Genomic DNA, 27,882 nt, shown 5'->3' on the forward strand with positions numbered 1-27,882 from the left:
TCTGTCCTCACTCAGACTCAACCATCCTTCTAGTCTGTCTTGACTCAGACTCAACCCTCTTCTGGTCTCTGTCTTGACTCAGACTCCACCCTCTTCTGGTCTCTGTCCTCACTCAGACTCAACCCTCTTCTGGTCTCTGTCCTCACTCAGACTCCACCCTCTTCTGGTCTCTGTCTTGACTAAGACTCAACCCTCTTCTGGTCTCTGTCTTCACTCAGACTCAACCCTCTTCTGGTCTCTGTCTTCACTCAAACTCCACCCTCTTCTGGTCTCTGTCCTCACTCAGACTCAACCCTCTTCTGGTCTCTGTCCTCACTCAGACTCCACCCTCTTCTGGTCTCTGTCTTGACTAAGACTCAACCCTCTTCTGGTCTCTGTCCTCACTCAGACTCAACCCTCTTCTGGTCTCTGTCCTCACTCAGACTCCACCCTCTTCTGGTCTCTGTCTTGACTAAGACTCAACCCTCTTCTGGTCTCTGTCTTCACTCAGACTCAACCCTCTTCTGGTCTCTGTCTTCACTCAAACTCCACTCTCTTCTGGTCTCTGTCTTCACTCAGACTCCACCCTCTTCTGGTCTCTGTCCTCACTCAGACTCAACCCTCTTCTGGTCTCTGTCTTCACTCAGACTCAACCCTCTTCTGGTCTCTGTCCTCACTCAGATTCCACTCTCTTCTGGTCTCTGTCTTGACTCAGACTCAACCCTCTTCTGGTCTCTGTCCTCACTCAGACTCAACCCTCTTCTAGTCTGTCTTGACTCAGACTCAACCCTCTTCTGGTCTCTGTCTTGACTCAGACTCCACCCTCTTCTGGTCTCTGTCCTCACTCAGACTCAACCCTCTTCTGGTCTCTGTCCTCACTCAGACTCCACTCTCTTCTGGTCTCTGTCCTCACTCAGACTCAACCCTCTTCTGGTCTCTGTCTTCACTCAGACTCAACCCTCTTCTGGTCTCTGTCTTCACTCAGACTCCACCCTCTTCTGGTCTCTGTCTTGACTCAGACTCAACCCTCTTCTGGTCTCTGTCTTCACTCAGACTCCACCCTCTTCTGGTCTCTGTCTTCACTCAGACTCAACCCACTTCTGGTCTTTGTCTTGAGTTGAACTCGGCCCTCTTGTCGTCTCTGTCTTGACTAGGATTTAGCCTTCTTCTGGTCTCTGTCTTCACTCAGACTCAACCGTCTTCTGATCTCTGTTTTGATTATGATTCGGCTTTTTTCTGTCGACTCAGACTGGGCCCTCCTCCCGTCTCGATATTGATTCAGACTCTGCCCTGTCATGGTGTTTGCTTTGACCCAGATGTGACTCTTCTGGTATCTGTCTGACCCAGATTCAATCATCTTCTGGTTTCTGTCTTGACTTGGACTAGACCCTCTTCTGGTCTTTGTCTTGACCCAGATGTTACTACCTTATGATTTTTGTCTTGACTTGGAATCAACCCTCTTCTGGTCTCTGTCTTCACTCTGATTTGACCCCATTTCTGGTATCTGTCTTGACTCAGACCCGCCCATCTTCTGGTCTCGGTCTTAACTTGGACTGGGCCCTCTTCTGGTCTTCTTCAACTCTGAGTCAGACTCAACCCTCTTCTGGTCTTAGTCTTGACTCAGCGTAATTATTCAGGGGTGGACTTGGACTCAAACAAGCTGGTCTCGACTACAACACTGCCAATGGCCAATTAAATTCCAGTGATTAACTGCATAAATTCCACACACAAATTTATAGCAAGGCTTCATAAGACTTGGAAATAACACTTGGAAATAAGTTAATGCTGTGTTCAGAATGACAGACTTTTCATTTTTGGGTGAACTGTTTCTTTTGAATTTTTCTACAAAATATTGAATGATTGCCTGTGAAATGTCTCTTAGAGATACCAGACATATACCACAATGCACACACATGCAGTACATTTAAATAATGATCAATTAATGTGTTTTTTTTTTCAAACAATGATGCCCAACAAACAATTAATGCATATTACATTTCAGTGGCTAACACTGCAATAATAATAATAATGCATGTACTATAGATTCCAAGCACCTTGGTTATTCTTAATATATATTGGAAGAGTCTGCTATATAATAATACAGTAGATTATGGTTTCCTCAGTGTGCTAAAAGCTAGTGAGAACCGTCACTTCTGTACAGAGTTACGGGACATGGGTAATTGTTTTCCTGTCTTGGAGAGAGTTCTGATTGGCTGAGGTCAAGAGTTACCTGAGGTGGAGTTGTGACTCAACGTGAACATTCATGCACAAGCAGTGATTAAGAAAAAAAAACAGACTCTGAACAGATGATGAGTGATTACAATTACAGGGCATAGCTAGCTCTTATGAAGAGAACACATGAATACAGAAGGCTTTCGGCTGCGTCTCGCTGCCTCGATTGACTCCTATAAGGGCAACTCTACCTTCTACCTAAGGAGGATGGTGGATTCTTGGCATGACCACATGGAATCGGACCATGAGGAGGACTGGTGTTTTCAGCACCCTTCAGTTCCCGTTTAGCAGCATCTCAGGTCCTGGACTGGGTCGCAGAGTATCTCCAGGCATGGGCGAGCATGTCCTCATCTGCATATTCCCCATACTGAGGTCTCCAGGAGAGAGGGTCTTTCTGTAATGCCATAAAGTCACCATAAGAGAAATCATACATCACAACTCTTATTAATATAAATAAGCTTATAGACTTTTAAAAGGGAAGAGAAAATGCTTCCAATATTTTTTTTTGTCAATGTCAAAGTTTGTGTGTGGTAAGTTGTCATACAGCAATATGGCTTATATGAATACAATGTCTACAATTTATTCCATGTTAAGGATTATGCATTTACACAATTTTCCTCTTCAGCCTATTTTATGTTAATTACTTTTTTGAATACTGTTAGGTTTATGCAGTAATAATTAAACATTTTAAGACTTTGTTCTGCTATTTTTATACAATGAACAGTATAGAAATGTACTATGTTTTGTGCTGGGTCGCAACTTGATGTCGATTGTAAAATCAGTCAAAATATTCATATGCATTTGGAAATTTGATTTGAAATTGATATGAATTATATATATATATATATATATATATATATATATATATATATATATATATATATATATATATATATATATATATATATATAATTAATTAAATAAATTTTCATGCTCACAAAGCTAACTATAAAATTGGCCAAAACTATAAAATTACCTTAAATATTATAATCCTTGAAACTACCCATCCTGCATTAAACATGAAAATGGTACCAGAAACTAAAACAAAAATAAAAATGTAAATATAAAAATAATAACTAAAAATACTAAACTAAAATAATACAAACAACACGAAAACTAACTGAAAATAATTTAAAAATATAAGTAAAAACTAAATTAAAACTTATAAAGTATAATAACATTACTATTTGAATTACTTTATGTATAAATGAGAGAAAGAGTCAGGAATTCTGGACACAGTATGTCACTTATCATATTCAGCACTGCAGCTATCCTGTATATCGTGATAAAATTTGGATTTTCCCTATGTTTTCCTCTCTTTCGACACTGACAGTGATGACAGTTGTTGTATGAGAAAGTATCTTGACATTGTGCTGATGCTTACATCATTAGTACAGCAACCAACGTAGATACCCTGGATCCTGGATCCTGACTATAAACAAGCTGATCCGACTTCATCACTTGCAAAATGACAAGCAAACAGCCAGCCCCAAATACAGGGGTTTGAAAACCAAATCAGATTTGTGTGTCAATAAAGTTCTGCTTACCTGAATGCCATCTTCTTCATAAGATGGGCGTCCATTCTGACAGGCAGGTTATTTTCCAAATGAGAACTTGCCGCTTGATCACAGAAGATGGCAGAGAGGCGGTTGTTCTGGTAGTGGCTTTGTGTTTCCATTGAGTCCTTCAGATTATACAAGCAATTAAACACCAAATGACCCAATGCAATCTAGGCTTTCAAGACTGAGTCTAAAAGTTACCTCAGAGTTGCAGTCCTGTGTCTCTGTGTCCTCCATGTCCAGAGCGGACAGCTCCAGCTTGATGTCTCTGTCAGGCTCACTCTCTGTCCCATCCTTCCCCAGCAGATCTGTGCCCTGCTTTGACCCGCTGCTGAAGGAACTGTGCCTTACATGCAGCCCTGACACGACCAGCTGATCGCTGAAACACACAGAAACACACAATGAGCTCTGAAACTGACTCAAAGCTAAGAACACAAATTAGTGGGTTCTGTTTGGTGTTCTCAGACTAGAAACTCAGTATTGAGATCAGGTGAAAGGTGATCTCCCACTCAGAATCTGCCCTATGAGTAATCATCATAGACACCAAAAAACAATGTTACATTATTAAAAGACATAACAGAGAAAAACAGGATTTTTTTGTAGGTTGGTCTGTAAGTTATAAAATTGAATTGTCTAAAATTTGATGTTGTATATTCAGTATACACACACACACACTCACACTGTTCAAAAGTTTATACCAGTATTTGTTTACATCAGAAATTTGTACTTTTATTCAGCAAGAAATCATTAAATTGGTCAAAAGTGACAGTAAAGACATTTATAACATTACACAAGATCTCAATGTCAAATAAATGCTGTTCTTTTGAACTTGCGATTCATCCTGGATTCTGAAACAAATTTATCATGGTTTACACAAATACACACACACACACACACACAACATCTTACTTTTATCAGCAAACCATCATATTAGAAAGTAATGATGCTTCCAAAAACATTTTTTAAAACTCCTACAACCCAGTGTAAATATTACAAAAGTTTATATTTAAAAAAAACCTAATAATGCATCTTTATAAATAAATGTATATATTCAATAATATTGTTTGTGTGTGTATATATATATATATATATATATATATATATATATATATAAATTCAAAAGAATATTCATTTTGGACAACAGAGGTCTTTTAAATAAATAAGCATTAGGCTAAAAAAAAGCATCACTGGTGCAAGATACATTGATTAAAATGATTATGTAGATAAGAGTGGTCATGGAGGGTCACTGTCCTGCAGAGTTTAGCTCCATCCTGCGTGCAGCTTTCTAGTGATCTTGAAGACATTGATTAGCTTGTTCAGGTGTGTTTGCTTAGGGTTGGAGCTAAACTCTGCAGGACAGTGGCCCTCCAGGACCGAAGTTGCCCATCCCTGATGGAGAATATGTCTAATTTAAGATGACAAACAAATGTAAGATTACAAAAAGAATTTCAAGACATTATATATATAACTATTAATATACATTAGCTAATTTAAGATATTTGTACATGAATTGCAGAAGATAGATAAGGACTTGTGGGTGTTAAGGAGACTCTGTGAAATGTAAGCCCTCTTTGCAATGTGTAAGAGCTTTGCAAACACAAACAAGAGGAGCTATGTTCCGGCTGCTGCTCTATTTTTAGACCAGTACAGAGGACAGCCAGACGACTGTGGCGGGATAGGGTGGGGGTGAAGATGGGGAAACACTGTGAAGACTACTGCTACATTGTTCCTGACAATCCAGTAAAATTAATGTACAAATTACATTAATAATATTTTGTACATGCACGGCTATATGGTTGCTTAGCTGTTGTGAGTGTTTGCTAGTTGGTTGTTTACTGGTCTAAGTCAACAAGACCCACCCCCAAGTCTCTATGACATTTCAGTCTCTAGGATCAGATGTCTGCTTCAAAGTCTATGGCATTTTTGTTGTTGTTTAATATTAAGCATTTGCATTATTGAAAAAGTAAAAAAATAAAATAAAAAAAGACGTTTGAACTGGTACCTTTCTAGAAAGCTGGAGTGACTAGAAGAGTCAGAACCACGTGGGTCCCATCTGAGGTCACTGTGACCAATATGACAGCTATAGTCTGTAAAGGGAATGAAACATGACTCATTCTTAAAGCCAAAGAAATTCAGAGTCAAAAGCATAGAAAGCAATATGAATTCAAACCTCTGAAGTTGACTGAAGTGGTGCCGCCGCACCCTTGCGATGCAGTGGACTGGACCGGGGCAGTTGTGTGAAAGCCAGTGCGTGAAGCGCGGGAGATGGCTCCCCATTTAGAGATTATGGGCCCCTCTCCAAAAGGAATGATGGGATCTTCATCTTTCAGTCGCCTGTAGGGCTCGAACATGTGCAGCCACCATTTGCCGCCACTTTCGCTGTCCTGAGGACAGATAATTAGCTGTCAGTTAGGAATCGTATTAAAAATACATTTAAGAAGCACTGCTTTGTGTGTTGTAACTGGTCAAGATATAGAATTGATAAAAATGACGATTATCATTTATTTACAATCATCACAACAAAAATGCAAAATGTGCTATTTAATTTTACAAAAGGGTACTTTTAAAGTTTTGTGAGGTAAAAAAATCTGCATTACAGTCACACATTACAGTGAAGTGACTCCAATTCTACATGCTACACATTCATTTTGTATTGTTTGAAAGGATTATTAAGAGTGTTACAGGGCAAATCGATTTACCAGTGAGTCAATCTGAATGTAATGTGAAGTGACTCAACTTATGCGGTGTGGTGGTGTACAGATTTGTGGTATTTGTATTTATTTATATATTTGAGGGAATCAATAGGAATCAGTTTAAGAAATAGCACATATAAAAGTATTTTAGTGTAAATCTGATCTGAAGTAGGGTTGGGCGATGTCTTTAAATTTGGCATCGGACGATGTCTACAGTGAAACATCGTGATGGACGATGAGATCGGTGGGGGAATGGGGGAGGTGTGTCCGAAACAATTTCTAACACCGTGTCTACACTGGATATGAGGGGTGTGGCGTGACCTCTATAATAGAGATTCATTATATATAAATCTGTCAATAGAACTCAGTATAATCAGTGATGCTGTCTACACTGGATGCGGTGTGGCATGACACCACAAACCCCTGACAGTAAACTGCTGCCACGTTCTGTTGTGCTGACACAAAATTAGACAGATTTTAGCTGATGCGGCTCTGCGCCACACGACAACTTTCACGTTGGGGATGCACAGCGATGGGGAATGATTTGCAGATCCTCAGTACCACTGACAAACATATATAATCTTGTAAAATGTGTGGTAATTACTGCTGCTCCATAGTATTAACAGAGTATGTGCGATCGTGAATCTCAAAAGTGGTAGTAAAACTAAAAAACGATCGTGCATTCAAAAAGGGGTGGGGGGGGGCATCACGATGCCGGCGCAACATCAGTATTGTCTATCAGCCACCAGCGATGGACGATGGCATCGTCTATCAGCCCAACCCTAATCTGAAGTGACTACACAGTTTGAGGGAATCAATCAGAGTCTGTTAAAAAAATAAGCACATCTATATCAATGCGTATTAGTGTATAAGTGTAAATGTGAACAGGAGTGACTCCACTTGCAACTGTTTAATATACATTTTTAACACCATTTGAAGGATTCAATAGAAATGTGTAAGCCGTTTATAAAAGTAAATGAGTGCAATTGTGTTGTGAAGCGACCACTTACTAGCTGTTTGGAACAGGAGTGGGTTGACAAATGGTGAGGCTCTGACTCAAATGGGCTGATGGTGCTGCACGACCAGGGCGAATAGTGGGCAAGACTCTCTTCTCCACCATGACACTTACAAGTCATACGCCCACCACCTACACCTTCAGGATGCTAAAGGAGGAGAAAGAATGAGATGACAACATTCTATCTCACACCCACCCGTGTGCAACAGGCTGCCAGATTCAAATAAATGGGGGTGGAAAGAAACAATATAAAGTGACTCAACCTCCGTGGTGCCAAATCTTTCTCTGAAAGTTCATGCGTTTCAAAGCGCTTGTGAGCACACACACAATTTTCAGGACAGAACTGCTTCTTGCTTTGGATTTATCAGTTGCTGAGCAACAGGCCCACTTAAAATAGCTTAACACACCTCAGAATGGTGACTGCAGCTTCGGTGCCAAAGTTATTAATCGAAGAAACAACAAATCTGATTTAATGCCATTTTAGCATGGTGCAGACTTGTGGTGTAGTTTTCCCATGACACACACTTCTAAAAACACCATATCGGTGGGCCGTACCTCAGGACACATATCCACAGTGAAGTCTGGGGAGGACTGAGGGGGCCTGTTCATGTTGCTGTGGTGATGTAGCCACTGTTCCTGTTTGTGGCGACAGAGATCCTCATAGCCAAGAGGAACACGGGAGTACGTGTCCTATACAAAAGATAGAAAATGGTTTTTAACTTCTCCATTCTCATGATGAAACAGCTTAGTCACCTATTTTACTTTTAATAGTGAAAAGTGTCATTTCTGAGCAACCAGCAGCATGAAAATAATGACTTTTAAAAAACAAGTTTCAAACATTCCCCTACAGTATCTTTCATTTCTCGGATAAACAGGAAGACACAAGGATGTGCTTGCCTTTGATTGAGACAATGTTGTGTGGCTGGACAGACACAGACTGCAATTCAATTTGAAACCACTAGTGGGAGAGAAACAGCATACTTCACCTTTAACCCTGCGACATAAATTTACTAGCCTGACTACGTCAGACTTTGTACTTCCTCTCAATTTTAGTTAGCTTCTGTACTCAGTCTGAGATAGCGAACTATCTCCCAGTTTTCCTCCGGCTCCAAAATATTTTAAATCTCTAAAATAGACAGATATGTCATCCATCCCTAATTGTTGTATTCTGATTTTTAAGTTATATGAAGTGATTTTAGACCAATGGCCTTCCTAGTACAACAGAAACCAAATGACTGACCAAAAAAAAAAAAAAAATGCTGTTGACAGTTGCCACTGGTTACAGCACAAATTAATATGGAAGAGAATTTTCAACTGATACTCTTTCTTCAAACATGAATGAGCCTGTAAGAAATGAGATAATAAAACCTGCCCTGTGCATTGGCGCTTTCTGCTCCGCTCTGCTGCAGTAGGGGCTGTCCAGCGAGTTGAAGCGCTCTCGGAGGGGCGGCTGGTAGACAGTGGAATGGAAAACCTCTGGAGGGAGAGAGTTACTCCTCCCACCATCCCTGGGATACAGCGGAGGCCTCCACATGCGCCTGCTGTCGTAGACTGGGGTGTACATGCCATGTGCATGGGACATAGAGGTGTAGGTCGAGGGTGGGCCATACAGGGCAGGGCCTAATCTGTCTGCAGGAGGAATAGAGGGGTGCTGATCTGGGTACAGAGGGCCCATCGAAGGGGGTAACATGGATTCGGTCACATTGCTGGAACGATGAAAACGAGCGTTGCATGACTTGTGAGGAGGAACTGTGGAAAACAGATCAGTGTGAGTTTAATGGAAGATAACATGCCACAAGAGAGCGATTCAGGATATGACACTTACAGGCAGGTTGGTGGTAGGGTGACAGGTCATATGGTCTCTGGTCCTGAGAATAGTAAATCTTAGGATGAGCTCTCGTGAGGACAGGCCCGTGTTTGAGGAGACCACAGTCATCCTCTGTACACAGTCTTGAAGCTATTGCAGAGGACTGGCTCCCACTGACAGAATTTCTGGAAGAAAAATAAGAAGCAATACGAATTTCCATAAGAACCAAAGATGGGCAAAGACATCTAATTTTAAGAATCAAAAAATTTATATTTCTAATTTAAAAACAAATATAATAATAATAAGGCTGTTGATGGTTACATATTTCTATAATAACTTTTTTTTATTAATAATAACAGGACTTGCTCAAGAAGGATTTATCATTTTGTTTTTAGATCATCAGTGTCACCAAAGAAGTGTGATATTGTTTTGTGAGGGAAAGATAATCTTGTTCAGCTTCCCAAAGAACCCAGCATTAAGGGAACAGTGGAGGCAGTTCGTTTCTCTGGGTTGTAAAAGTGTGTTTGTTTGTTCCCGGCATTTCAATGACGAGTGTTTTATAAACAAATTTAATTTAATTTAAGTCAATAAAGTTTTCGTTCCAGTTTTATTTATGTCGAAGTCACAGCTTGCAGACGATCGCTGTGGAAAAGCTGCACATGCTCGTGACTCTTTAGCTCCGCCCACGACACGCCTCCAGGAGCTTGACTGTTTTCAGAGAGAAGTGGTACAGCTGTATCTGTCTTTTATAAATCTGATAAAACTAAAGACTTTTCTGAGATAATATGAAGAACCCAGTGCTACTCTATAGGTACTCAAGATACCTATAAAAGTGTGTTGTAAAACACTATAAAAATGTTATGCCCTCTTTAACGCAATTAACGCAGGGGCGAAGCTAGCATTGGCCACCCCACTCACAACTTTTGTGAAATCTAAATAAATCACGTTTATTTAGACACAGAAAATCTTTACAACCATATCAAATGAGAGACCTTCACCTCAGCCTAAGGCACTAGACAAACAAACCGGGAAAACGTGTCGGATGAGATGTTGTCAGTAAAAAATATTTCTCCTGTCCTGTCAGCCATTATACTGTGCTCATAGCAGGTGCTCTTCGGTTGCATGCACAAATGCAGTGGTGTATTATATTAAAGTACTATATGATATTAAAGCGCAAATTAAATTACGAGCATGCAATATCGTAGTTTTGTTGTCAATTAAGTCATGAAGTTAGTAAAAAGGTTATTAAAGTTGCTTTAAAACTGTGCATGCATGAATTTTTCATATATGAGTCTCTCTGAAATGCAGTGGTTTTCAAAACTGTCCTAGAGCACCAGAACTGTCTCCCTCTTTTAACACACCCGATTCAACTGTCAGATCATTAGTAAAGACTTTAAGACCTGAAGTGGGTCAGAATAGGTAAAAGTAAAATGAGAGCGCCCATTCAAAAGCAGTTTCAGTGCCCTGCATATTAGTAGTGGCTCCCTGATGGCCGCAATTTATATACAGTATAATTACCAAATGATATAATGGCGAGAGAAAGTCCCCCCATCTCGTAGTCTATTTATTCCCTTTAGGGGTTCCGTAGTACATTTAATTTACTTTCCAGACACGGAGTTGGGATGGGGGGGTCACGATGCCGGCTCAACATCGTGATGTCTGTCAGTCATCGGCGATGGACAATGGCATCATCTATCAGCAGGGGCGGACTGGGACCAAAAAGTGGCCCTGGACTTTCTGGCCCAAAGCAGCCCACCACATCATAATGCATCTGCCCATTTTGATGTCAATTATTAATTTAATATTTAAGTAAACAGTTTGGGGATTTTAATCAATAGGGCAACTGATCCTCCGTAAAAAAAAATTATAAAAAAAACCTCTGTGCAGCAGCATTTAGCAACTCATTCAGTTAACAGATCCATTCGAATCATGCATGAATTAGAAATTTATAAACTCCAACGATAGCTTTATGTGCTTTACAGATGAACTTGAAGTCTTTATTCATTCGAGATGTTCAAAATAATCATTTATTTTGTTGCACGAAACCAGTGTGGAAACCAATGGTTCACAAACTGGATAGATCTGAGGTGAAGGGCTCGTAAAATCGCTAGTCCGACGTCCCGGGGCTATTGTGTTTTCCAGTCTGGCTCCAAAATATATCCCCGCTCTGCCCGACGGGCTATCTTGAACAGTGATGTAAAATTCCTAACTTTATTCACCTTGTTCACTCGCTTGAAGGGTTAAAACAGATCGTAGTTGATCATTTGCACTTGTTTCTTAATCTTGCCGATTCAAGCATTTTAAACAATTTGCGCGAGTTCGGAGCTTGCGTGCACTCGTTCAAAGCATGCGCTGAAAGCAGCGTTTCAGACAATGCACGTACACTAGGGGTGTAACGGTACGTGTATTCATACCGGACCGTTTCGGTACTGGGGTTTACTGCTGAGTGTCAGTTGCGTGTCTTTATATGGTGCTTGCTTTGGTGTCATTTCTTTCCTTTACACACCAGAATCGTGCCTGACGCGGCGCTGGCGTGCTGCTGCTACTGTAGGTGACATAGAGGGAGGCCGCCGACAGACCAGGATCTTGTCTTCACGACAACAATATCTATACTTCATGTTGAGCATAAATATAAAGCCTGCTGATAAAGGACACCGTCAACAGTATTGACGGCAAAATAGACTATGTTTGACAGGTGCAATATGCCAGTGTGTCACTGGCCTAAGGTTTTCAAAAGGCACCACGCGAGTGTGAACATCACTACAACTAGGAAAAAAACAATTGTAATTCAAACGCAGCTCCCGTCGGCATTTAAACAGACCTTTGCTCTTAATTCCGATCGGTCCAACGCAATAACGAAATCTGAGCAGGTCTAAAAACTGAAACTGCTGATGCTGCATTTTACACGTTGGAAAAGTTTTATATATATTTTTTAAATATGAGCAGGCCTACAAGCTGGGATTGGTAATGCTGCACTGTAATCATAGTTATTTATTTATATTTTTCATTATATTTTATTATATGATATTGGTTTGAGACTGAGAGTATTTTATTTAGTGGAGAACTTTGCAGCAGTATTTTATTTCTTATTCTTTTTTTGTTTTATATATATTTTATTAAAAAGTATTTAAAAAAAAAAGTGTAAACAAATTGTAAAAAAAAAGTTTATAGTAATAAACAACCTGCAGTTTAATGTTTGCATTTCTTTCCCTTACTGTACCAAAAATGAACCGAACCGTGACTTTAAAACCGAGGTTTTAAAACCGAACCGTGATTTTTGCGTACCGTTACACCCCTAGCGTACACATAATTAATTAATCTCCCCGTGATGTCACAGTCTCCGCTATGTTGGCAGGATCCCGGCGGCAAAACATGATTGTTTACATGTGTTGTTAACTCGGTAGTAGGGGAGAAAACCGGATAAATCTGTCTCTCTCACTTTGTAAATTAGACGACGTGAAAGGGGGCGTGTTTCAAAATACGCAATGGAGTAGACCAATCTAAACAGGGAGGGAGGGCAAAACACTCATGCAAAGAAAACACTCCTTGTCGGAAATGGCCACTCATCCATTTGCGTAGAAAAGAGATGTAATATTATGATTTCCGTCATTTAATATATATATTTGTGTACCGGGTCGGCCGGCCCACATTGGCCAGCGGCCCAACGGGAAAAGTCCCGGTGCTCCAGATGGCCAGTCCGCCCCTGTCTATCGGCCCAACCCCATGTCAGATCAACGTCATGTTCAGCAGCAGCAGTTCTTAAAGTAACAGCAGCCAAATGCCCTATTTCACAATCGAAATGGAATCGTTATCTAATTTTTGCAGAAAAGGGACACATTTGCATCCCTGACAATCCCAAGTCGACCTGTTTTTTTGGTCTCCTCAATAAGCCACATGATTTAAGGGCATCGAAAAGTCTGAGCTTCAGTAATAGTGAAGCAAACTTACTGGTCTACGTTGGCAGCAGGCAGTCCGTTAGCACTATTGGGGAGTGTGTTGTCCTCCTGGTGGTCTCCTCCTCTTGGGATGAGTTGAGTGGGAGATGCATCCTCTGGGGCGTCTTTCTCATGGTTCTTCACCTCTGACCCTGGGACTGCTCCTTTGGTGCCCGTTTTGGGCACAACCACTGGAACTGATGGGAAGGGCCTCACCGCCCCACTGGGTTTCCTATTCCTCAATCTGTGCCTGAAAGAGACAGAAAGATGTGGAGAGAACATGAGAAATGAGGGGAGGAAATGGGGTGATGGGAGGAAGGTACGGCAGATCCTGGTACAGTCATGCCAGTGTTCTGTATGGTGTGCTGTTGTATTGTGGGATCGCGTGGGTGAGCTTGAATAAGAAAGAGGAACAGGAGACATGGGAAAGCGGGGAGGTGCGTGCATTACAGCACGAGACTGGCTGGTTATGGTCATTAAGATTGTGTGCATGTGTGTGAAAGAGTATGTTCTCACTTCTCAAGCTCCTCCTGCGTGTGGGCAAAAGTGCAACTGGCCCCTCTTGGGCAGCCGCCCTGCTGCCGTAAGTCCCTGCACATACTCGTCTTGTACTTGCTGTTGGGTTGAGCCTGAAAAAGGAGAACAGAATACATTTCAGACTGTTTCAGAATGTGTTTATAGATTGCTCTTTCATAGTTTAGGAAACTTAAGTGTCAAAAATAGATACAACTGAGTCAATAGTTGACATACAGTTTGAGTCCAGAGCTATTAAATTAATGTGGATGGCATGGCTTTGATTACTTGTGCCCTCCTCTTCTTGTTTTCACCAAGAAATACATTTATTTTACACATTCCAAATATGCCCTAAGATAAAATCTCAGTTTTCAAATTATATAATAATGATGTTTGTACAACAAACCGTGTATAATAATTGAATGTAAAAATTATTATTTTTTTACATATAATTAGAAGAATTATTTAAATATACATGAAATAATACATAAATAATGAAAGCATTTTTAAAGCAAATAAGATATTTTAATAAGTTATAAAAAAATAAATAAAAAAATATATACAATATTATATATACATACTACTTCTGTTAAATAGTTAAGGTTCTGTAAGTTTTTTTTTCATAAATGAATACTTTTGATCAGCAAGGACACATTTTATTGATCAAAAGTGAAGTAAAGACATTTATAATATGACAAATGATTTGTATTTCAAATAGATAAAGTTCTTTTTGTTGTTCTATTTATCAAAGCACCACAACCGTTTTCACCATTCATAATAAGAATAAGAGATAAATAAGAAATGTTTCTTGATTTCTGAAGGATCATGTGACACTGAAGACTGGAGTAATGTTGCTGAAAATACAACTTTTGCATCAAAGGTTTGACTTTTGCTGATCAAATTTGACATTTGTATTTCGGGCAGCTGTACTTAAAGTGACATGAAATGAATGTATTCTGGAAAACACATCCTGAAACAGTGTAGTGAGAGCTCATGCTGTACCTGGGGGCTTTCACTGGACTTTTTGCTGAAGATTTGGATGAATTCCACCAGCCCGTGGACAACAACCTTCACAGCCAATAACACACTCTCCAGCTCTGTCCAGGACGGAGCGGCCGCATCTACACACACACACACACACACACACACGGGTTATTGCTATGTAATCTGATTGTGTCTGCACCCGTGTGGAAGCGCGAGTGTGCGTCCTCACCAGGGTTGTGGTCGATGCCGGCCAGCCGCTCGAGAGGAGCTCTGAGGCTGTTGAGGTTGGCTGGGTCTCCTGTTCTCTGCAGGATTATAGTGAGCTCCTGCACGCTCTTTGCAAAGGATTCTGGGGACTGAAGCTGTTGCGATGGGGTGGAAAGGACAAATGCATTCAGATTTGTAGCAGAGAGACAAAAATGCCAAACAGATTCAACAAAAATATATACATATTTGCATTACTATATTGGTCAAAAGTTTGGAATAATTAAGATGTACAGTATTTTTTTTTTTTTTTGAAAGATGTCTCTTATGTTCACCAAGCCTGCATTTATATGAAAAAAATAGAGTAAAAACATAATTTTGTGAAATATTATTACATTTAAAAATAACAGTTTTCTATGTCAGTACATAGTACAATTAATATTATTGCTGTGATGCAAAGCTGAATTTTCAGCATCATTACTCCAGTCTTCACAAGATCCTTCAGAAATCATTCTGATATGATTTAATATTATTTGCTGCTCAAGAAACAGTTCTTACCATTATCTCTACTGAAAAAGTTGTGCTGGAAACCTCGATACAATACCATTCAAAAGTTTGGTGTAAAAGAAATTAATACTTTTATTCAGCAGGAATGCACTAAATTGCTTTTTAAAATAAAATTGTATTTATATGGCTTTTTTAATCAAAGATTCCTAAAAAATGAGCAGTTTCTGTGAAATATTAAGCAGCAAAAACACAGGAATAAATGACCATTTAAAATATAAAATATTATTTTAAACTGTAGTTTATATAAATATAAGTAATAATATATATATATATATATATATATATATATATATATATATTTTTTTTTTTTTTTTTTTTTTTGATCAAATAAATGCAGACATGGTGAGTATGAGAGCATTCAAAAATCGTATTATCATTGTTATTACAATTTTGACCAATAGTGTATTAACCTTTCAATTATTATGTGATATATTATATTTAATACGTTATATTATATTATATTTATTATCATTTTGATGATTTATGTAATATACATGTGGTACCTTGTCTATGATTGACTGCATGTGAGATTTGTGCATGAGATCCCCGTACAGCAGAGACGACCACTGCTCCGGTGAGATGCGCAGTCCTGCTTCCATTGCGATGTGAACGATCTGAGCGTCGTGCTCACGCCGCAGGGCTTCATACGTGCGAAACTCCTCTTTGAGCTGCATGAGGGAGGAGTCCTCATCACGTTTGGTCACCTGAAAAGAGAAAAAGAAAAATGCCTGTCGCTGTGCATATATAAATTTAGCACAGGCTTCTATAGTTAGCATGCTCAACTGAGCCAAACAAACACTGCTGATTGATGTCTGATGTAAATGATCTCATTAAGTTGACTGATTTCATATTGGTGCCATAGCAAATCAAGCTGCAGCTCATATACAAATATCAAGCAGTCTGGATTGGATGTAAAGAGTTTGTAAGATATTCCCATCGCCAAGCACTTTATATCCACATAATATCATGTTACAGCAGGCTTAACACATCCGATAACTCTTTTCCTGACTAGTTGACATAGATGGAGTACTGTGCGTAATAGCTGCTGTTAAGTGATCAGCGGTTTTAGCGCATTTCCTGCATGAAGCTGATTTTAGCTCTGACCTTAAAGCAGGAGGCGCGGTACAGCAGCTGAACTACATGACCGATGCTGGTCTTAGACGCCTGAGGGAAGCGTGCTTCTAGTTTCTGCACCACAAACAGCACCAGAACCTTCCTCGAGAGAGCCGAGCCGTCCTCCAGAGCCAGCAGCACCAGCTTCAGACCGTCTTCCTGCATGGCTGCCATATATATACAGACAGAGACACATAGGTAGTGTTGAGATGGATCATTGTGTGTTTGTTCGGATCAGACGAACGGATTTATGCACTGGATGTTCTCAGACTAGAAAACTCAAATGAGATCAGATGAGAAAATCTGTGTTTTCCCAGTCAGAATCTGCCCTATGAGTAATCATCATTGACAGCCAAGCACAAACACACATTTGGATATTCCCTTTACATGCATTAAAGGAATATTTCAGATTATTTACAACTTGCAACTAGTGACAACGCTATCTGATTAACGAGATGATATTTGGGCATTTTGAGTTTATCAGAATCAGCTACAGTATGTAAAAATATTTTCATTACCTAGAATAAATTGCAATTTACAAACAAAATGCTTAATAAAATAATTTGTAAAACATACAAAGTCAAGAAACATTGTTTTATTATCATCAATGTTGGAAACAACTTTTGATGCTTTATATTTTTGTGTAAAAATCCCCCCCCAAAATTTTTTTGCATTATTTGATGAATAGAGCTTTCAAAAGAACAGCATTTATTTGAAATATAAATATTTGGGAAATATCTAAATATCTTTACTGTCACTTTTTATAAATTTGATGCATCCTTGACAAATATAAGCAGACTTCAAAACTTCTGAATGGTATTTTATGTATATTAAATATATATATATATATATATATACATATATATATATATATATAAATCATATAAAATAAAAACTAATAAAACTTCAAAATATATTTAATACAAAAACATTAGGGGACATTAGGATAATCATTGCTCTCCTTAGTCTACTAATCTACCGACAGACTTATCAATGAATAATAAACTCTTTCTTTTTTCCACGTTGTGTAAATCTCATTCACAGTCATTAAATTTTTTATTATGTGTTATCTGCGTTATACTCTGCTCTCTAGATATCACTATCAGCACTGGCCTTTGAAAAACAGTTGACACTTTTAAAAGAAGAAATATGAACTCAGCACAAAATGTAGCTGTAAAGTCATTTTATTGTCCTTTTGAAGTGGAACTACTTTTCCAAAGCTTCTGGTCATGTGTTACAGATATAATTCCAGAACCCTGCTCCTTTATGTCACATCACTGTCATTCTTACCATCCTCTTGCAAATGAAAGCTATCAGATTTACTTTTTTCTGGTCATGACATGAACTGAAGTTGTAGATAACCCAAAATATGCAAAAATATTCAGGTATATTTCCTGAAACATTAATAATAAAATGAATCAGTGCAAAGAAATGCTACAACACATGTGTATGGAACTCACCAGGTCCTAGAAACTGACAGCCGCGGGCCCGAACAGCGGCCCATAGGTTGGCGGAGAGCTGCTGTGGGTTCTGGTGCTGCAGGATCAGTTCAGTGACGGTGCGCTCACCCAGAGATCTGCACGCCCGGACCGCCCTCATACGCCCCTCCTCCTCGACCAGCTGGCAGTTCACCAGGGTCACCAGCTTCCTCTGCATGGGTCTACTGAGCGTGCTCGGACTGAGGGTCACTACACCTGTGTGGGAGAGGAAAATGCATGCTTACATTTATATATATCAAGGTCTGTCTGAATACTGAATTCTGATTGGCTGGCATGTATGAATTAAAACCGTTTATGTAATGCACAGGTAGTTCCAAGTCAGTTTAATCACTATTCTGTATTAATGCACCAAATTTGATGTGAGATTAATAAATAAATATGTGACCCTGGACCACAAAACCAGTCTTAAGTCGCTGGGGTATATATTTAGCAATAGCCAAAAAAACATTGTTGATTTTTCTTGTATGCCAAAAATCATTAGGATATTAAGCAAAGATCATGGTCCAATAAGATATTTTGTAAATTTCCTACTGTAAATATGTCAAAACTAAAATTTTGATTAGTAATATGCATTGCTAAGAATTAATTTGGACAAATTCAAAGACGATTTTCTGAGTATTTTGATTTTTTTGCACCCTCAGATTCCAGATTTTCAAATAGTATCTCGGCCAAATACTTAAGACTGGTTTTGTGGTCCAGGGTAACATACACACACACACACACACACACATATATATATATATATATATGCAAACATAGATATATAGATAAATATTATATTTTATATTAGATATATTACAACGAATATTGGTAAATTATCCTTAATGCCTTTAAATGGCCTATCATTTAGTTTGTCCCACAGTTCACCTACTCATACACTAAATCTACTACTGATCCTACTTCCATCATGAGGGTATAAGACTCATGAGTCTTATGGCTACACCACAACTTAATAGTGGAGGTTTGGCAGAAAAGCTCTGTTATGAGCTCAAAGCTCAATGAGGAGTTTAAGAGCTTTAGCCTTCAGCGTTCCACTAGACCGCTGTGAGGAGTAACTTTTATTGTTACTTCAATAAAACACTCAATTGAGTCATGAAACACACTTTTCCGCTCACAGCAGCTGAGACCACAAGTGGCCTGAAGCTTTATTGCTCATGGAGACCAAGTGTTTTATTGGCCTACAAAGAGCAGTTCTCGTGTTCAACACAGTGGGAAATTATTCCTTGAATAATAAGTAACACCAGCACCTATATGCAATAATGTATGAAAATGCGCTGGGTAAGTTATAATGTGCTTATTGCAATGTGCTCATTTTACTTTTAATAAACATTACTAAACATTAACGCATATTGTAAACATTAAATTTTTTGGTGTATTTCATTTCATGTATTGCATATAAAATACCTGCATGTTTTTCTCTTGTTTCTGAAGTGTTTCAGTGTTTTGTTTTTTTTCTCACTGACGCAAACATTTCCAACCACAAATAGATAAAGCACACGTACACGCTGAACAACAGGAAATGTTGCGCTATTCAAATGTGAGCTCATTCAGCCACAAGCCTAAACAATAATGCAGCACTCACAGGCTTTGTTGTTGATCCACCTGTATGACTTTCTTCACACACTCACCTTTTCCTCCACTGATTGGTCTGAGATACAGCGCCAGCTCCTCCACACAGATCCTGCACACTTCATAATGTCTTGTCTCTTCAACACTGCCCACACTCACATTCTCTCCCTCCGGAACCTGCAGAAAAACAACCAGTGGCAGATATAAAACCACCAGAAGAGGTCTATTTTTGACATTGTGATGTCAATGTTAAACAGCATAATGGTCACTGGTGAAAATTCCCTATTTGGAGTGAAGAAAAGTTATTAAAAGTTAAAAGAAAATAATAGAGGATGAAAATTATTATATAACCCCAAACAATAATAATAATTGGGAATCATAATATGACACTAAGAAGTTAATTAAATATAATATTTTTTTATGTTATGATAATAGCTTTCTCACACTTTGGAATTTTTTATATCCCAAATTCTTTTTTTCTTGCAGATCTATATAAACTAGCAGTTACCTTTATTTTTAATTTCATGGAGGAAACAAAAAACTAAGATATAAACTCAGAATTGTGAGATATAAACTTAGAATTGTAATATATAAACTCAGAATTGTGAGATATAAACTCAGAATTGTGAGATATAAACTTAGAATTGTAATATATAAACTCAGAATTGTGAGATATAAACTCAGAATTGTGAGATATAAACTCAGAATTGTAATATATAAACTCAGAATTGTGAGATATAAACTCAGAATTGTGAGATATAAACTTAGAATTGTGAGATATAAACTTAGAATTGTAAGATATAAACTTAGAATTATGAGATATAAACTCAGCATTGTGAGATATAAACTTAGAATTGTAATATATAAACTTAGAATTGTAATATATAAACTTAGAATTATGAGATATAAACTCAGCATTGTGAGATATAAACTTAGAATTGTAATATATAAACTTAGAATTGTAAGATATAAACTTAGAATTATGAGATATAAACTTAGAATTGTGAGATATAAACTCAGAATTGTGAGATATAAACTCAGAATTGTGAGATATAAACTTAGAATTGTAATATATAAACTTAGAATTGTAAGATATAAACTTAGAATTATGAGATATAAACTTAGAATTGTGAGATATAAACTCAGAATTGTGAGATATAAACTCAGAATTGTGAGATATAAACTTAGAATTGTAATATATAAACTCAGAATTGTGAGATATAAACTTAGAATTGTAATATATAAACTCAGAATTGTGAGATATAAACTCAGAATTGTAAGATATAAACTTAGAATTCCGAGACATAAACTTATAATTGTACGATAAACTCGAAATATAAACTCAGAATTGAGATATAAAATCTGATTGTGAGATAAAAGTCAGAATTGGGAAACAAACTTGTATGATATTGTGAGATATATACTTAGAATTGTACAATAAACTCAGAATTGCGAGAAATAAACTTAATTGTATGATAAAGTCAGAATTGCGATAAATAAATTCAAAATTGTGAGAAATAAACTCAAAATTGCATATAAACTCAGAATTGTAAGATAAACTCAGAATTGTGAGATATAAACTCATACTTGTAAGATATAAACTCAGAACTGTACGATATTGCGAGATCTAAACTCGAAATTATACAATAAACTCAGAATTGCGAGACAAAATTTATTGCGAGATAAACGCAGAATTGTATGATAAACTCAGAATTGCGAGAAATAAACTTAGTTGTATGATAAACTCAGAATTGCGAGTAATAAACTCAGAATTGCGAGAAATAAACTAAGAACTGCGAGAAATAAACTCAAAATTGTAAGACATAAACTTAGAATTGTATGACAAACTCAGAATTGCGAGACATAAACTTATAATTGTACGATAAACTCAGAATTGCGGAATATAAACTCAGAATTGAGATATAAAATCTGATTGTGAGATAAAAGTCAGAATTGGGAAACAAACTCAAAATTTTGAGAAATGAATTCAAAATTTTGAGTTATAATCTCCAAATTGCGAGATGTAAAAAGGAGATTGCAGGTGTTTATATCTTGCAGTTCTGACTTTTTTCTTTGAATGGCAAGTTCATATCTCACAATTCAGTTTCTTCAGAATTTTTAAATAAAAATTGTGAGACAGAAAATATCAGTTACCATTTTAAGCGGCTATTGTAATTTTTTCTTGTGTTAGTGTACTTTACATTTCAATTCATTTCTTGTAAGACTTTATGTAAGGTTAAGACACTGACAATTAAACAACAAAAAATTGGTTTTGATATTCACAGCCCTAGGCTGGTTTCAGAAAGAACGTTAAGTGAAAACTTAAATTTACTTGCAGTGCAGGGACATTCATTCATTGCACATATTTTCATCATCAGACACTGTGAAAGTGACAAAAATGGCATGTCCTTTTATAAAGGTTCCTGTAGATGAGGAGGCTGCATTAATTCATAGGGATTTACATTTACATCGGGAGAGGAATATTTAGATTTTTTTTGCCATAACCACATGCATATTTATTTGAGCAGTACCATTTTTAAATGGTAGTTTTCTGTACAACATAAGGAATGCTGCTGCGCACATTAGCAAGGCTGCTGTATTCAGAGCGGTAAGGAAAGTGTGTCTCGCTCTCACGCTCTTTATGAGAATTTTTGTGTAGTTTCCTGAGCACAAATCTATCGAAAATTAAGCTCATTACTGCATGGAATGGAAGATTGCAGATGGAAGGTACATTTGTAGGAGATATAAGCCGTAACCACCACCACAGCTGTTACATTTATTTGGTCACAGCTTTATTTGGAGACTTTATCTCCTACAAATACAAAAGCAACAGTTATTCTTTCTTTCAGTTGGATTTTAATATTCTTCCAACACTTGGTTTGGCCATCTCCACATCATCTGTTTGCCATTATTTTGCGAGACTTCTTGCTGTTGGCTGTAAAATTCAAACGTTAATTTTATTACTCTAATTAAGAAATGCATCAATCTGGATTAGAGAAAATTTAATTACTGTATGTGAAAAGAGCATTAAACTATATGGAAAAAGCTGCTGTGCACTGAAATAGACACTGAATTATATTTATTTAATGTGTTAAATATGTTGTTTGTTACGTATTGACTCAGAAATATGAGGACATCTCTTTGTTGGGTGCAAATCATAATTTGGGAGCTACATTGATCATGGCTTCTCATAGTCATGGTGCACGCTCTAAACTCAGAGTCAACCTACTCATAGATGATTGAACTAACTCAATTCAGCTGTTCTGAACCTCGAAAATGTAGAGTTTCCCATCTCGGGGTAAGTCAACTCAGAGTTCAAGAGTTGGTTGAACCTCCTTATTGAAACGAGCCCCAGAAATACAGCAACACTAGATTTATTCAGAGTTATTCAAAACATCAAAAGCAATCATGTCAGCATCATATCCGCATGCCCAACTCACCGGTGCCCCCACCAGCTGCAGGAGGGCACAGTTGACAGGCAGCACATCAATGTCAGTGCTAATGGCCGTCTGGTCAAAAGGACAGGCCTTGCGGTGCAGTTTGTGCAGGCACGTCTTGCAAACGGTGTGCGAGCAGCCCAGGCTGATGGGCTTGTGGCTGCAGGCGTCAAACTCATTATAGCAGATGGGGCAGGATAGAAACTCAGTCCATTGAGCTGCCTGCACCGGCATCCTGTAACCTCCAGGTGGAACAATCACGCTCAGGTAGATCGCATGATGCCTCGCCCCGGTCCCTTAAACACACCTGAGGAGAGAAGAAGACACCGAGTCCCATTCATTAATCATGCATACGCACAAATTTATGCATGAAATTTGCATACAAAGATTTTCAAAAAAAAAAATCATGATTCATTAAAAGAGTTTATTGCATTTGAACTGGTTTTGAACACATGTACTTGGCCTTGCTCAAGAATCTTGCTGTATGTTCTCAGGCGAGAGCTCTTCTTTGGAGAGTTTCATATATTTGCTAAAAGTGGCGAAAGGTTGTGTGGAAAGCCCTTATATATGGAGATGGTTTGGGCAGCGTTTTTTATGCAAATGACTAACCTTGGACACACAGTGGACACAAGGTTAACAACAAAATTATGTGCGGATACATGTGTTAGGCAGGGTCTTTTTGCTCGATTCATTTAAAGATCCAATTCGTTTGACTTAGAGTCATTTGTTCGTGAATCAGACTACATAGGTTTTACTGTGTGTTTTTGTGTGTAAAGTGTTTTTTTTCTTGTGCCAGTTGCTCGATTCATTAAAAAAATCAATTCATTTGACTAATAAGAGTCATTTCTGCGTGAATGTTTGTTTCTTGATCATGTCTGTTTTTGCGTGTAATGTTTTTTTTTTTTTTTACTTGTGACGGTTGCTTGATTCATTAAGAGAACTGATTCATTTTATTTTTAGTAGTCACAGTATCTTAATTCATTAAAAGAATTTGACAAATGAGTCATGAATCAGACTACATGGGTGGTGCTGTTTGTTTTTAGAGTTTAACGTTTTTTTTTTCTTTTTAGTTGCTCGATATTAAAAGAACCTATTAATTTGGCCTATGAGAGTCATTTATTTGTGAATCTACATATGGTGGGAGCTGTTTGTTTTTGCATGCAACCCCTCAGATCATCCTAGCAACCACCCAGAATCCGTTAGCAACCACCCAGCAACATCCAGACACCACAGCACTCATATTTTCTTTAGGGTTAATCTTTCTTCCCCTCTGATGTCATTTGTTGTTGCCATCAGCTCTAGGAAGAAACTGTCTTGCATTTAGACTCATTCATGTTCTTCACATCTCCATCCACTCTACCCCTCCCTCACACTTTCTCTAGATCCCTTTATTTGTTTCTGAATTTGGGCTCTTCAGGGACTTCCTGTAGCACAGAAGGTGGAGCAGATAAGCGTGAAGCAGCCATCGACACAGTGTGGATTTAAACCTCACATTAAACACATTTCACAAACCCCAGCAAAAAACCAAGGAGAGGAACATACAAAAGGACAGCTGAAAATTTACTTTATCTTCGTCAGCGCCTCATGCATGGCTCTTGTCAAAGGTTTCAAATTACAGAGGTAAAAGAAATCATTCATTCCCCTACATGGACACCACACAAAGCTTCAGCTGGCACGTAACTGCTGCTCTAGCCCATGCTGACCGTACCCCTCGACTGATGTCTGTTTCTCCAGGAAAGGCTCCGGTGACACTTCATACCCTGACAGAACTACCATGTCATGCAAAGTTATGCAAGAGCCACACTGCTGCTGAGATCAATCATTTGTCAGGGAGGGACTCATGCCTTTGGCCATGTGGGCACTATACTCTCTTTCAGTAGATTTTGTTCATCAAACAAAAAACACCAGCCTCATTGCTTGTAAAGTCATGAAAATTAATCTCAGTACATCTTAACCTATATGTAAAAGAAAGCCATTATATATAATATTCAAACTTAAAGGTGTAAGTTTACTCTGAACGTAAAACTGCATTTACGCGCAATCATAAAACACAAAGCAATGGAATATTAACGGCATTAGTTTTAAACACTATTTTAAACAATTCAGCAAATGCAACATTGATAAAAGAAATACGATGAATAAAGTAACACCTGAAGTAGACAGTAAGTTACTGCACGTACTGTACATGAAACATTCATGCATCTACGCACCATGTGAAAGACCGCGCGCGTGAAACATCCACAGCGCTCTATTCCGCTCGCGCGAGTCATATTTCCACGCTGCTGCTCAATTTAATATCGCTGGGTTCACGCTTGTGACAAAACGTGTTCGTGGAGTTTGCGGTGATAGGTTTAAAGGCGTGACTCAGTGATTCATGGTCACGAGGAGCATCACGACGCGCGAGGGAATTCTGATATTTTTATACGCTCACTCCTCCACGCGAATCACGCGAGTGTTCATCATCAGTGCACTTTACATTCATACATACAGTACAGTGCGGGTGTGTGGGTGTTATTATACTTAATTACAAATGTAATACTACAGACATAGCGTTTTTAAAGGTTGCTTCACAAAATAACTACATATCAAGTACAGTTGGCAAATAAATGACGCAGCAGTGACGTCATAATACGTTCTGAAATAATAGAGGTTAAATGGGTTTGTTAGAACAGAGCACGTCATGTGTGGAACGTGGTGCATAATAAAAAAAAATTACAAAAGATCACTTCGCGCTCATAAACAGGAAATCATTTTACTGTCTTGTGACCATGTGACTAGGGCACTGCAAATAAAAGTTAAACAGGAACACATTTGCAACTATTAACACCACTTTCATGAAAGTTATTTTTTACAGTATAGGCTAAAACATGAATGTCGTCTTTTCTAAATTGTTATCTAAATAATTCACTGAAGTGTATATATCACATAATATTAAGTCGTAAATATTTTGATTTATTTCAACCCTCTCACACCTCAGCCATCACCAGAAGAAACACATAACAACTCATCCCAGGACCAGGATGAAACATAACAAATGACCAATTACAACCACAAAATGTGCAACTGGCACCCAAGTCCCTTTATGGATAGTCCCTTGTGTTTCATGGAAAGCACTTGCTCAAATATGTTGACAGGCCCAGAACCTGAACCCTAGGAATGCTGAGGGGTAATGGGTGCGAATGTGTGCTTGAATATATCTTTAGGTCACTGTGACCACAAAGTTGGAACATCCTGTCCTTGTCATTCCAGACTTCTCCTCTGTCTGCTTCATACTTCTACACACATAAACCATTTTGCCCGACCAACAGACACACATTCAAATAGACAGAAAAAGCAAATTTGCAATCGTTACATTGGCAAAACTGTATATGGAGTATAATATAAACATGGTCACCAAAGTGATGGGTCAATTCCTCGACTTCTGTTAACTTATCAACCACTGTTATTATTGTATAAATAACTTAGTCATGCATCCTTCTGAATATCAACAAGTTGTATGTAAAAACGTTCCCATTAAGTCTGAAAGTTATTATGGGAACATTACTTTGGAATGTTCTCTAAATGTTCTAAACAAGTAACATTCAGAAAATGTAAAATTTCTGCAAAAAATTTAAAATTTGTTATCGTTACTGGAAGATGGTTTGTTCATAATCGTTCCCGGCTATTACCTGAGTCCTCGTGACGAAAACATTTTTAATAGGCTATTTTTTCACACTGCATTTCACACTGACTGCTGCTTGCCATATTGTTAATTCCTGTAAATGACTATAAAAAAACAATTAAGGCAACGTTAAAAAAAACTTATATTTGAATATGCCTGAATGAGCGTGAGACTGCAACCATTTAAGAATGGAATCAGGTAAAAAAAACCCTCATGGTAGAAACCCCCATCAAAGCTCTTTACAGTATGTAATGAAACTGAAACTACTTAAATGTGTTGTCTTTTGTCGGAAAATATTGCGTTTTGTCTATTGTGTCTTTCGAATGTGAAGAAACCCGAGCATCATGATTAGAATAGGCTACATACAAAATGAACACTAACTAAAGCTTTGTGTTAATCGAATGAATGAAATGTGGAATAATCAATTGTTCTTAAGACGCGGAAGTCTGTTTGAGCGCCAATTGTGCTGGTTGGTGTTGTGCAACTTCAATGACAGCTGCGCACCTAACTTACTCCGATTCTCGCGCAAATAAATAACAGTGAAAAACATAAATCCACGCGACATGCGGCTGCTCATGCATCCCTGTCCATTCCCTGGCTATTTGTTTTCATGCAGAAAAGTTTGACAGATAATTATATTTATTATAGGGATGATGTTGCATAATGATTTCGCGCACATCTTTTCAGCCGCGCGCGCCACACCACCAGCGATCCTCAGTGTTACTTCCCAATACTGTCAAAGTCGCGCGACATGCACTTACCGCAAGCGACACAGAGTATCATCCGTTCATAGTTTATGTGCACTTCGCTTTCAAAACCAAATTCTTCATCGCATTCCGTTATTCACAGCCGAGCCGAACTTCTTTTTCCCGATTTTTTTGGCGTCCTTTTGATTGCGTCCGGACATCACATTAAATCATATCTGTAATTTCCAGCGATTTGGGAGCGCATTCCCTGACAGCGCGACATGTTCAGCATGAGCAGGTACACTCCCATGACAGAATACATGAAAACTACTATGACGAAGACGCCTGTTTAAATATTAAAAAGCCAAGCCTTTGCCATTGGATGGCGACAACATGACGTCTGCGCAACGTAATCAATACTCATGAGCC

At 38.2% G+C, this 27,882-nt stretch overlaps 1 protein-coding gene across 1 annotated transcript; it reads right to left on the reverse strand.

The window, feature by feature from the left end:
- Nucleotides 1-39: 39 nt before the first annotated feature.
- LOC132132248 (roquin-2-like) lies at nt 40-27,765 on the reverse strand. Its single transcript, XM_059544600.1, has 20 exons — nt 27,529-27,765; nt 23,110-23,413; nt 19,729-19,846; nt 18,062-18,295; nt 16,593-16,768; nt 15,992-16,192; nt 14,947-15,079; nt 14,736-14,854; nt 13,737-13,849; nt 13,234-13,470; nt 9,304-9,470; nt 8,851-9,227; nt 8,034-8,168; nt 7,474-7,626; nt 5,941-6,154; nt 5,773-5,857; nt 3,972-4,149; nt 3,759-3,895; nt 1,470-2,605; nt 40-1,040 (listed from the first exon to the last, which is right to left on the reverse strand). The coding sequence occupies exons 2-19, from the start codon at nt 23,338-23,340 to the stop codon at nt 2,485-2,487; spliced, it is 3,129 nt and encodes a 1,042-aa protein (XP_059400583.1). The 5' UTR covers nt 23,341-23,413; nt 27,529-27,765; the 3' UTR covers nt 40-1,040; nt 1,470-2,484.
- Nucleotides 27,766-27,882: the final 117 nt, after the last annotated feature.

Source organism: Carassius carassius, chromosome 49, assembly GCF_963082965.1.
Source record: "Carassius carassius chromosome 49, fCarCar2.1, whole genome shotgun sequence".
NCBI classification, from domain to species: Eukaryota; Metazoa; Chordata; class Actinopteri; order Cypriniformes; family Cyprinidae; genus Carassius; species Carassius carassius.

What these genes read in the sequence shown, in the direction of transcription:
- LOC132132248 (XM_059544600.1), bottom strand. Translation starts at nt 23,340, where the DNA reads ATGCCGGTGCAGGCAGCTCAATGGACTGAGTTTCTATCCTGCCCCATC. An exon ending in ACCGCGCCTCCTGCTTTAAG is followed by an intron (nt 16,193 to 16,592) that starts GTCAGAGCTAAA and finishes TTCTCTTTTCAG; the next exon opens with GTGACCAAACGTGATGAGGA. An exon ending in CACTCCAGCTTTCTAGAAAG is followed by an intron (nt 4,150 to 5,772) that starts GTACCAGTTCAA and finishes TGTGTGTTTCAG; the next exon opens with CGATCAGCTGGTCGTGTCAG.